The sequence below is a fragment of the Molothrus aeneus genome, chromosome 6 (genome assembly GCF_037042795.1).
Source record: "Molothrus aeneus isolate 106 chromosome 6, BPBGC_Maene_1.0, whole genome shotgun sequence".
In the NCBI taxonomy this organism is placed as follows: Eukaryota; Metazoa; Chordata; class Aves; order Passeriformes; family Icteridae; genus Molothrus; species Molothrus aeneus.
Genome location: NC_089651.1, coordinates 16,242,845 through 16,255,237, shown reverse-complemented (window position 1 = coordinate 16,255,237; position 12,393 = coordinate 16,242,845). Strand labels below are relative to the sequence as shown.

Sequence of the window (12,393 nt, the reverse complement as noted above, 5' to 3'; positions counted from 1 at the left end):
TTTGCTGGAGTGTGCTGGTATCTTTGAATCTGTGGGGGCTTTATCTTCAGCCCTTTTTGCTGAGCAGAGGGGTGGTGTTCCCAGCATCACAGCCTCCCCAGGATGCTCAGAGTGTCTGAGGCACATCCCAGCACAGCAGCGGGCAGCCTGGAAGCTGAGATTGCTCTGTGGCAAAGCTGCATTGCTCTGTGGCAAGGGGAGCTGGGAAAGTTATTTCTCTGCTTTTGCAGAAAAATCCTTCTCCCCAGAACGGTCGCCCCCGGCTCTGTCCTCAGCCTGCTCAGAGGAAAGGATGCAGGGACAGAATAGCGAGCCGGTGAGGTCATGGGGAGAGAGTTAGTCACATCCAACTGGGAAAGGGAGAGGGCTGCCAACCAGTGTTGCTCTCACACTGTGGAAAGCTCATGTGGTTCAGAAGGGATTCCCCCCCTCCAGAGCACCCCGGCCAAGCTGGGGGTGTTGGTGGAGCACCGCCTCTGAAGCAGCTTCCCAAGGAACTGGAGGAAGGAGTGAAAGATTTTAATCAAAATCTAACTTTTTCTGGCATGAACGTGGACTTTGCTTCTCGTAACTGGGGCGGTACGGGACAGAGGGGGTTAAGAGCCTTTCCAAATTGGAGACTATCTGGAGCTGTCGCACAAGGGAGGGAGATCATGGCAGAGTTTAATGAATGACTTCATTTATATATTAAAAAAAAAAAACCAACAACAACATGGTGGCTTCCTGCCAGGTCCACAGACAAGGGTTTCTATGGGAACCTGAGGAAAAATAATAAATAGGAGTGTGGGATGAGTAGGGAAGGGAGGAGGGGAGCTCAGGCTCGGGTCTGGGTCTGCTTTGTTCCTCATGGAGACCAAGGTGGCAAGGGGTGATGACAGGGTATAAAGGGAAAGAGCTGAATTTGGTGCTTGCAGAAAGACCCCACCCAAAATAAGGCAGGCAGTAACTACACTGCAGTGGAGCATTCTCTTGGGCTAGTCCTGGGGTCTGCTTTGTTCCCTGCTCCTCTGTGGGCACAGCAGGCATGGGCAACCTTTCTTCACTGGGCTCACAACCTGGCTTTGCTGCCTCGGGGCAGGGGGAGTTTGGGAGGGCATTTGGAGTCATCCCCAGCTTCCTGACAGGGTGGTGGTGGGACCACTGTGCAAAGGGATGCTGCTGGGGCTAAGCTCAACAGTCCTGCTCACACTGCAGAGTAAAATAGGCTCTGAGTGAGTCTTCCCTGGAAAGGCTAACAAGGTTCACAGTGTAATTAGAAAGGCTACGTTTTTCATCAATTAATCCCAGTGGGCTTTTTCCACCCCCTCCATTGCTGGGATAGGGAGGTATCTGCCCTGAACTTTAAAAGAAAACAGCTTTTTGGTGAGACCCATGGTGAAGTGAGGCCCTCTCATGTGCTTCAGAGTCCAGACTGAGGGCAAAGCTGGGCAGGCTGCAGAGTGGCACTCCTGGGGCCAGCTGAAACCTGTCCCTCATTCACTCAAACTGGGCTGAAACACGTCTCAACTAAGGCATTTCTGTTTGGATTTTTCCCTCATTTTCCCTTCCACCGGTTCTTTGTTCCAGTCTGAATAATGTTGCACTGTATCTCCCATTGAGCAGGTTCATCCTCAGAGGACTGTGGTCCTCAGGATGTGCCTGAGGTAGGGAAGTGCAGGTTGGTCTGGGTCCTGCTGCTGGTGGGAGATCAACTTCCCAGCTCCCATGTGTGTGCCTCCCTGAAGTCCTTTCTGTAAACAGGCTTGAAAATGCCAGGGGAAACAACTTTTGTGTCTGCTTTGGACCTGGCTGAGCCAGACATGAGTGGGGTGAGGAGGCATCTGTCCCAGCATCAGCCCTGTGTACCACAGTCAGACCTGCCCAGCTCCAGCTGCCATCACAGGTCCTTTGGGTGAGTGGTGGCTGCCCCATGGCCTGTCCCTTTCTGCCTGAATCTCAGCTGGTGCTGCCAGTGGAGCAGGAGCTGATCCCACGTGGGGAGCGCCTGGACTGGCGTTATCACCAGGGAAGGAATGTGGCATCCGCCTTATCACTTCCTTGGGGATGCAGGAGGCTGTTCTGTTGACAGAGGCATTATTGTGCAGCAGTTGAGATGTCTGGGAGAAGCCAGGGCAGGTTTTTCTTTCCACAGGGTTGGCAGGAAGCCAGGCAGGGCAGAGCAGGGCAGGACATAGGTGCTGCCATCCGCCACTGTTTCCTGTGGCTCCTGGTCGGGCAGGAGCAGCTCAGCTGCCTAAGGAAGCTCATCCCCAGGGTACAGATCTTGCCTTTTGTGGGCCAAAGTTTGGGATGAAGGTGTTGGATATCTTGCAGCACTGCAAGACCCTTTACAAACCCTTCAGACACCTTGCAGCATTGCAGGATTACTTAGAAACCCTTCCAAAGTAGGGGTGCAAAGCTATTTTTGCAGGGAATGGTGCTTTCCAGTGGGCTTCAGCCCTCAGGCAGGTGGGAGGAGGATATGTACCACATCTTCCTTCTAGAGATCCTGTGTCTCTCCCAGTTCCTGTGTCCCACCTTGTCCTTGCCCATCACTCAGTCCCACGGCGGAGCTGTGCTGATGGAGGTGAGGATGCCACTTGGAGGATCACGGCTCGTGGTGGGAGGGCTCCTCTGCAGAAGGCTCCTGCTTGCTGGGGGGACCCCAGGCACCTCAGAGGATTGTTACCAGGTTTCACAGGACTGCCTGATGGCATTAAAGATGGGTTTTCCCTCTGGCTTGGCAGGTTGACAGCACAGTGGAGCGTGGAAGATGAGGAGGAGGCGGCGAGAGAGCGGCGGCGGCGGGAGCGGGAGAAGCAGCTGCGGTCCCAGGCAGAGGAGGGCCTGAACGGCACCGGCCCCTGCTCGGAGAGTGCTGCTCTGGCACAGCAAAACCAGTAAGAAATACCCGTGGATAAATCCTTCAGCAACACACCTTTTCCCTGCAGCAAACCCCTCCTGCAGCACCAAGTGTGTGTCCCTGGTGTTTGGGGAAGATGGGGAAGTGCTCTCACAGGTTTGGGCTGGATTTAACGCACACTAGCAAATAGTGTGCTTTCTTAGGGCAGAAAACCCCACGAGTCCTGCTTTGATTGTTTTCTTGGCTGGAGGCTGGAGGTTTTACTGCCCTGAGAGTTTACACTGGAACAGCTTGGGGCAGGCTGGGCTCTGGTAGGGAGTCCCCACTGCCAGTGATTTCAGTGCTTGGTTAAATTTCAACTTGGGAGTCATCCTACACCGAAAGTAATGGAGTTTCCTGATACGTGCAAAGACAGATGTGCCTGAGGAGGTGATGCACAATCCCAGGCAGATCACAGTGCAAGCAATCACCTATCCTGGCTAAGCTTCCCATTCCTCCCTCAGAGGATGCTGCCCTGGCACTGGGAAGCATGAAGCAGCACCTGAGCTGGTGCCGTTCACAGCTCCAAGGATTAAAATTACCTTTGTGCTTTAATGGGGAAAGTCCTAGATGGAAATAGCTCAGGAGGCATTTATGGAGATGCTAAGCTCTCTGCTGTCAAAGAGGAAACACCTGGAGAAGGGATAGGATGACATCCCCACCATCCCACGGCACATCCTGCTGCAGCCTCCCCACGTCCATGGTTCAGCAGTCCAGATGCTGTGCAGCACTGGGGCTAGCACAAAAACTAGTCTGCACTCTGAATTGCCAAATTCTTGTCTCAAGCCCTCAGTCTTACCACTATTTATGTGTTCAACTTATTTCTAAATCTATTGAACACAATGGAAAAGTGGTGGCAGGATTTGGAGTTATAGTCACAGAGAAGCAACATCTCCATTTTACTGGGAAAAAAAGCAAAAGTTATTTATGAAAACCTTTTTTTTCCATTAAAAGATCTTTTTTCTTCCCAAGATACTTCCAAAATTATTCAGGACTTTTTTTTTTTAATATAAAAGCATTTCAAGACACCTTCATAATCTTTTGTGGAAATACACACGGTGATATTCTGCAGACAAAGCTGCTGCAGTCTGCTCTAAAAGCAAACAGAAGGTCTGGAAAGTAATAATAGTCATTAGCTTTTCCAAACCCCCCCTTCACGTGGGGGCTAGGAAATAATTTGAAAAGGTCTTTAAAACAGCAGATGAGATCTCTGGTCTCTATTTGCTGGTTGGTGCTGTGAGCAGCCTCAGGCCCACAGCAGTGTGCAGTAACCCAGCCTGCAGGCTCCAGTCCTGTTGGCATGGGCACAGCACCATTGCCATTGCCCAAATTCAATTGAGTGCTTAAGAGGACAGTGACAAGAACTCTTCAAATGAAGGGTTTTGCTCCCTGCTCCATGATGCCAAAGCTTGCTGGGCCAGGCTCAACCACAAGGATGTTTCTTCTCCTCTGGCCATTCCCTGGTTTTGTTTACAGCTGCTGACAGCCACCTGGGCTTGCTCATGCAGCCAGGGTCAGCCCTGGCTATTAATCTTCTGAAAAGCTTCATTCTCTCTTGTGTAAATCCTGCCCCCTCCTTCCTGTAGCTCTTCCCACGCTGGGACTTGTCCTATCCATGTCACTCCCCTTAATTCAAACCCACCTTTGCATTTCCTTGCTCCAGAGGGACAGAGTGAAGCTCCTGCTCTCCCTTACCCCACTAAAGAAAACCAGAAATAGGAGAACAGAGGGTTTGCAGGAAAAAGATAAGAGTGTTTTTGGGAGCCAGAGGGATGGACATCAGTGGAAGTGGTGATGGGGCTGTGCTGGCTTTGTGCTTCTCCTGGGGCTGGGTTTGCAGAGGGACACAGGGAAGCAGCCAGTTTTCTGACAGCATTCAGCCAGTCTCCCTTGCTCCCTGGGAGCTTTTCTGTCAGCCTGAGCACACATTTGTGGCCAGGGCCACACATGCTGGGATGATTTTGCTGTGGCTATCTTCAACAGTGCAGCTCAGCCAGAGAAGAATGAATGGAATAACTGATAGGAGAAGGACTGTGTCAGGCTGTGGCTCTTCCAGGCCAGCTTTAGGCCTTTTTGCATGCCTCTCATGCTCCTTTTCCTTCTTGCTGTGTTTCAGCTATGACTTTAAGCCATCTGGGACTTCGGAGCTGGAGGAAGACGAGGGGTTCAGTGACTGGTCCCAGAAGCTGGAGCAGCGCAAGCAGAGGTGGGTAGGACACAGATGCTCCAAGGGGAGGGGTTCCCCTGTCCCCAGCTAAAGGACTGTCCCTGAGGAGGGGTGACCAGCCCCAGGTCAGGTCCAGCACGTGTAAGAATGAGGCCAGAGCGTGGAGCATCAGCAGGACAGAGCAGGCCCCACAGCAGTGGGACAGATGCTCTCTGCCTGCCTTTGGGCTGGCAGGGGGGAATGGCCCAGGGATGGCCCCAGGCTTTGGGGATGTTTGGATTGAGCTTTGTGCTCCAAGCAGTGGCAGCCTGCCAGGACTCCTGGGTTTGGAGGAGTGACAACAGCAGATTTAAGCCACCTGAGCTGCTGCAGGGGCTGAAATGGTCTCTAACATAATCCAGGCCAGCCTAAAAAGCTGTTCTAAGTTATTGCTGCTTCCTGGCTCATGTCAGCATAGTGGGTGTTATGGCCCCAGCCCACCTTGTGCCTGACTCCTCTTTGAGCAGGGAAAAACAGGCAGCAAAGAGCTCTGGGAGCCCTCCCATCACTCCTCCCTTACAGAGCTAGACCAAACTCCTGCCTTAACCACTTCCCTTGGATACTGCCTACCTGCACATGAACTCTGTGACTCAGCTCTCTTGGCAGCTTGATTTTGTAGGGAATTTTTGACATAGCCTCTTCTTTGCCCTGAAGAATTCTTTGCACAGAGAGGTGGTGGATGCCCCTTCCCTGGAAACATTCAAGTCAGGTTGGATTGGGCTCTGAGAAACCTGATCTGATTGAAAAGGTTCCTGCTTATTTCAGAGGGATTGAACTAGATGACCTTTAAAGGTCCTTTCCAACCCAAACTATTCTGTGACTGAAAAAATGCTTAAGATTAATATTTACTGCTGAATAAATAAAAATGAGCTCAGAGTTTGGTTACTTTTCTCCAAATGTTGTGGCTAAACCCCATTGCAAACTGTACCTTTGCAGCCCTGACCCCACAAGCACTTCTCAAGCACCTCCAAGGCCCAGCACAACTTAATTATAACATCTGTGGGAGCAATTAGAAATCATCTGCTTTTTGGTTTGCTGCCTCTTTTTCCAATCCCCCCTTGCAAAGAGCTTTTCTGGAAAGAAAGGCTACTGCTTTTCCCTCCTTGGCCTTCAAGAGGGAATTAGTTGGAATTAACATTATCCTCCCCAGCTGTTTCTTGTGGTTTTATGTGTTTATCCTGTAGCTGAGCAGGGGAGGTGGTGTTCACGGCAGGTGAAGCCCATCAGTGAGAGGTGGTACTTTAAAAGCAGGAGCTGTAGGTGAAGGCTGGTTGGGAGAGGCAGCTAAAGGAGTTCAGGCTCTGTGGCCTTTTTTTGCAAAGGCTGGGCTTGTCCTGCCAGCAGGAGCTGTGCCCTGTAAGGTCCTTGCAGCAACTTTCTGCTTCATCCAAGGGACAGCCTGGAGTGTGGTGGGAGCACAGGTAGGTTGTGTCTCTGCCTGTGCTGGGACAAGCAGTGCTGTGTTCAGGCTTTGCCAACTCCTTTCTCTCCTGCTTAACTGGAGATGAAGCAAATCCTGGGTTTTAAGTGGTGGCTGGAGATAACTGCTGTCTGTTGGATGGCACTAAACCAGGTCCTGCATCCCTTGAGGGCCTTGGTGCTAAGGCCTGTTTTCTGTTTGGTCCTGGCTCTCCTCTTTGAGGTGGGAGATCCATGCTGTCAGCGGTGTGCAAGGGGGTGAAGCTGTGCCAGCCTAGCTGCCTCCCATGCAGCATTGCTGTGCTGTGAAAGGCATCCTATAGGCTGCACTGTGTTTGCTGGCCTTAATTTTTGATATGAGCTTGCACTTGAGCTGAAGACATTGCTGCCATCCTGGTGGGGAGCTGCAAGCTTCCTGGGCCTTCAGAGCCTGTTTGCTCTTGGTGAGAGGATGATGAGAAACAAGTCAAGTGAGCCAGCATATGCATCATCTTTTTCCCCATGTAGTCAGTGTGGAGGACTGGATGGTGGCTGACCTGTGAGCTGCCTTCCCAGCAGCAGAGAGCTGGGTGGAAAGGTCTTGTTGGAACTTGTTTTTGTGTTTTGGTGCTGCCTGTTGAGGGAGGGGCAGTGAGTCAGCCTTGCCCTTTGGCAGCTGCCTGCTAGCCAGCTCTCTAGCCCTGCTCTCTCAAGCCAGGTGATTTTCTAAGAACTGGGTGGGAGGAGAAAGCTCTTTTGGCTGGGGAAAGGAAGATGGCAATAACTGCTTGGTGTGTGGCTGTGAGCCAGTGAGAGTTCTGGGGCTCTGTACTCCCAGTGTCTCTGTGCCCAAAGGCATGGGCTGCTCTGCTCTTGCAAAGCTGATTGCATAAACATGCTCCTGGCTCCCCTCTTGCAGCCTTGGAGACCTGTGGCAATTCTCTTGTACCGAACCCATTGTGGCTTTTAAGCCCCTAAGCCAGGGGGTGACCTCATCTGCTTTGGAGCTCCTTTGTTTTGCTGGGATATGAGATGAGTGTTGTGAGCAGGGGTGCCATTTTTTCCAGTGGGCAAAACTGAGGCTTGGGACCCAGTGTCAGCACAGCATTGCTGGTCAAGCACTGTGCCCTGCCCATGGAATGATTCCAGGGGAGTGGCTCTGCAGCCTTGCCCTGGAGTTCAGCTCCGGCTTGAGAAGCATGCTCTTGCCTTGTTGGTTGGGCTCTCCTGCAGCAAGAGACTCTGCTAACGTGAAAGATGAGTTCAGGGCTGTGTTTGGTGCCCTCTTATATTTGTGGGGTTCCCCAGACGAGGAGAGGAATGATGCATCTGACTCCATGTTCTCAGGAGGCCAATTTATTATTTTATGATACTGTATTATATTAAAGAGTGCTATACAAAAACTATACTAAAGAATAGAGAAAGAATACTTACAGAAAGCTAAAAAGATAATGATGAAAACTTGTGAATCTTTCCAGAGCCCTGACACAGCTTGGCTGTGATTGGCCCTTGAGTCAAAACAAATCACATGAAACCAATGAAACAGCCACCTGTTGGTAAAAAGCGTCCAAACACATTCCAAAGCAGCAAAACACAGGAGAAACAAATCAGATAATTATTGTTTTCCTTCTTCTCTGAGGCGTCTCATCTTCACAGGAGAGAAATCCTGGGCAAGGGGATTTTTTCAGAAAATATGATGGTGACAGTGCGTGCCCCACATGGAATTAATGCTGGGAGCCATGAGGGCAGCATCAGATTTGTGTTTGACTGCAGGATGTGCTGGTGCACCTGGAATTTTAGCTGTAGCCAGGCAGGGAATTGGGCCAGCATCACGTGATGGTAGCAGTGGCCTCTCTGGCAGGGGTTTGAGCAGAGGGCTCTTCTCTGCTTTCCTCTGGGTTTTGGCCATCATGATGCTGGTAACGTGCAGATCCCTGCAGCTCTGACACAGCTCTTAGCTGGGCTGAGTCTTGGACACTTAAAGTTGGGGGAGTGAGGTGTGACTGCTGTTACATCTGGGTGCCTGGAATTGGCTGTGAGCCCTGGTGTGGAATACCCAGCATGCTGTAGGCTTGGGGAAGTGATAAAATTGAATTTCCAGAGGTGTGAGGTACCTCATGGTGTCTGTAGACTCATAACTGCTTTTATTCCTTGATCTCTCCCCATCCGTAGGTCTCCAAGGCAGTCCTACCAAGAAGAGGAGAGTGGTGTGAGGGAAGCTGAAGTCAAACTGGAGCAGCTCCAGCTGGATCAGGAAAGCCCAGAGGAGAATATGGTTATCAGAGAGGAAGAGAGGGTGTGCCAGGAGGAAGAAGAGGTTCAAGAGCAGGTGGAAGAGGAACAAGCTGAGCAAGAGGTGGGATTGGGAGGAGATGACCTTCTTTCTGGAGAGCTGATGCTGGGGGCTGCTCTCCCATGTTCTGGCTCACCATTGCTGCTGGAAGCTGAGCCCATGCAGACATTAGATGTGTTTTCATGGCCTAACCTGGGGCTGGTGCCACTTTTGCCTGTGTGCTGTGCCTTCTTGTGGTCACTGCAGGAGCCTCTGCCCTTTTGCAAGGGGGGTGTCCTTGCTCTCAGAGTTCGTGGTGGCTTTGCCATGTCCCTGTCATACTGAGGAGGAAAGTGTTATTTCTCCTGTGGGCAGTGAGTAGCTTTACAGGAGAACTCAAATCTAAATTATACTGCTTGTTTTTCTCTCCCCAGCCTTTATCACACCTTTGGAGTACTTTGTCTTGATAGATCTCTTAGCCTTGCATTGCTCCCAGCTGAGGTGTTTTTGTTCTGATAATTCCTGGTTAAGGGGAGAGGGAGAGAGAGACAAAGCTGGAATTCAAGTGGTGTGCAAGTCAGGGGGCTGAGCTTCAAATATAATTTGTCATAAATGGACTTTGATGTTCTGGGGCTAGTAAGATTTTTGCGTTTGAGCTGTGTGTTAGCCTTTCCATCCCTTTAGAATAAAGGCAGCTTCTCTCTGTCCTTTTGGCCTCTAAATGAGGAATTAATGTTTTCCTCTCTCAGGTGTGGTAAGAGGTCTTTATAACTGGTGCAAGGACCCCTTTTCATACCATTTAAGAATCTTGAACCTTCAAAATTCCTGATTTCTGCCCTCCCTTCCAAATGACATACGAGCGTCTTCCTGAATGTTTCCAAATTAGATAATGTTAACTCAAAGTTTCTGTGCTTTTGTGTTTATTTAGTGTCAAGCAGGAAGCCTGGGAGACGGGAAAATCACTGTTGTTGCATAAAAAGCAGTTTGACCAACTCACTTCCTGGCTTCTTCTTTTTTTTGCACTCAGGAAAAGAAGAGAAGGCGAAATGATGGAGAGAAAGAAGAAGCACCAGAGAAACGCCAGAAGACCCCAAGTGTTGCCAGCCTGGAGGAGGAGGAGCTGTGCTCTGACCACACTGTAGTGTGCTCCACAAAGGTTTGTGTTCCTGGGGCCCCTCTGGATGGGTGACAACTGTCACAACAAGGACCCAACCAATGATGAGGAAGGATTATCCAGGGTTTACACCAATGTGGGGTGTGAATCCCGTTATCCATCCTGCTACCAGCTGAGACAAACCACCTGAGCAATTTGCCTCATCTTTCATGGCTGTCAACCTCCTCTCCTCCTACTTTGCCTGCTTGAGCTGTTGGAGGCTGTAGCAGTCACTCTAAAAGTCTAAAGCTCATTGAGAGCTCCAGGGAATATTGTGATACTGAGATAGCTGTGCTTTCAACTTGTGTAGTCTTTAACAAAATTCACAAGAACTTAATCGTAATGAAATTTCCCTTCCAAAGGGAAAAAGCCCCAATAACTGAAACAGTGGCATTTCTCTCTTAATTAGAACAAAATGTATGTCTTAAGTTGTTTAAACAGATGGGGATTTCTGATCTCTGAAGCATTGTGTCCTTCCCAATCACATCTGTTTGCATGGGTGCTCTTGTGAAACTCCCATTATTAACACCACCCGAATTGCCTCTTATGACTTGTGTTGCATTTACTACAAATCCTCAGTTCTGTGTGTGCTTTGAATACAATAGATACAGATAAGTGTTTCTGTACTGAATGTTTTTTTCTGCCTTTGTAAGCCCCAACCTTTTTGATTGTAGCAGTGGGGGAGATGGTGAGGAGTCTGTGCAGCCTGTTAATCTGCTATTAGAACTAGCTTTGCTTTTTGGTTTTTTTTTTTTTAGTTTAGTTTTGTTCTATTTGTGGCTTACTCAATATTTCCTGAGTGGGAAAGACTGTATGAGTACTTTCTTTTGCATCAGTAAATAGATGGCAAGAGGAAGGTTTCATCATCTACAGCCATCAGATTCTTGCTCTTAGTGGAGAATCCATTTTATAGTCAAATTAAAAGAGGGGAGACAGAGTAGGTGTGGATGCAGCCTGGGTGCTAATGCCAGGTTTGGACAGTGGTGGGGCTAGCCAAAGCATATTCCTGAAGTGGGACTGGTGGGAAAATGTGGAAAATGCTTTCAGCAACTTTTATGTGGTGAACCTTCTGTCTTTACAGCCCCAAAACACACATAGCTTCTTGACCTCAGCTTAACTGCTGGGATTAGCCCAGGGAAAGGTTTAGAAATGCAGTCTCTGTTTTGTAGTGGTGATGTCAGAGCTCACCTGCACACTGAGCTGGATGTTAAACTGCTCAGGAAAAATCTGTGCTTGGAATCTTTCCAAAGGAAGGCTGATCTTTACACCCCAGCAAGCAGGGCTCTGTGAACACTGAGTACTAAGCCCACTGGCCACCAAGAAGGTGTTTAGCACAGGAAGCCCTGCTTGTCGTGGAAAGGCAAAAGCACCTGCAGTCAGTGTTGTGTGCCCCTGCCAGATGTGGCTGCTGGAGGCTGGGTGCACACCTGGGGCAGGCTGGTGGTGGGTGTAGGCTGCTGGGGTGTTTGGAGTTCAGAGGGCTGAGGGCTGAAATAGGGGCAGTGGAGGCAAGGGGGAAGTCTTGTACCAGTCCTGTTTTGTCACAGGCTGCTAGTGAGCCCTGAGCTTTGAGGCTGGCTGAATAAGCAGCTGTGGTTTCTTCTGACCTTCAGAAAGTGCTTGGGACCAGGGAAATGCACAATTCTCACTGCAAGGAAAGGCCAGGGGTGGGGGCGGGTGGTCTCCAAATAGCACAGTGAAAGTTTGTTCCTCCCTAGACTGTCATACTGAGGTACATTGCCACTTAGAGCTCTTTCTAGGCCCCTCTGTGTTTAACCTGGTGCTTGTTCATAACCTTTCAGAAGTGCCTCTGCATGGTTTGCACCTGTGCCCCATCTCCCTGGCAGGGTGGGCAAGGCTTTTTCCTTTTGACATGTGCTTGTGTTTGGGAAGCTGAGGCCAAGATGTACCAGATTCCCCTTTCAGGCTGGTGCTGTGCCCTGTCAGGTACCAGCCTGCCCATCAGTGAGCAAGGTGAAGTCTCTGAAGTTGTGGCTCAGAGGGAAGCAGCAGCTCCTGCAGCAGCGAGCAAAGGAGTGAGCTGGCAGCAGACAGACAGACTGCCCTGCAGACAGAGCTGCCTTCTGTCGTGCTGCTGTGGGGGACCCTGCAGAGTGGCTCTCCCCAGGTCATCTCTATTAGCCAGGGCTGCACTGTTTGGTTGTTCTCTAATGGCCTTGTGCTCCTGGGCACAGCTGGTAAATGTGTCCTCTGTGTGACACAGTGTTGTCTTCTGTTTAGCTGAAATTTAGCACTGGCATCCTGAAAGCATCTTAAAGGATCATTTAGTGTTGTTTTTTATCTGCTAACTTGGTAGGTGATTCCTGTGGCACAGGCAGCAGTTTTACAGGGGAGAAGGCTCCTTTTTACTTGGTTGCTGCTCCTTGACTCTGTGGGAGCTGGTGTTAAGAAAGCCCCCCTTTTGGCTTCAAGGTGATTTTTCTCTCTGTCTGCTTGTTTTCTGGGGCATGAAAGAGTCACAA

At 50.1% G+C, this 12,393-nt stretch overlaps 1 protein-coding gene across 2 annotated transcripts in view; it reads left to right on the top strand.

Moving 5' to 3' along the window:
- The window catches only part of LSP1 (lymphocyte specific protein 1), a 48,592-nt gene that overhangs the window by 21,895 nt on the left and 14,304 nt on the right, over positions 1 to 12,393 (top strand). For both annotated transcript variants that reach the window (XM_066551876.1, XM_066551877.1), the window contains exons 2-5: positions 2,727 to 2,879; positions 4,998 to 5,087; positions 8,658 to 8,841; positions 9,785 to 9,913. In XM_066551876.1, coding sequence (XP_066407973.1) covers positions 2,727 to 2,879; positions 4,998 to 5,087; positions 8,658 to 8,841; positions 9,785 to 9,913 — 556 coding nt within the window. The remainder of the gene's footprint in view (positions 1 to 2,726; positions 2,880 to 4,997; positions 5,088 to 8,657; positions 8,842 to 9,784; positions 9,914 to 12,393) is intronic.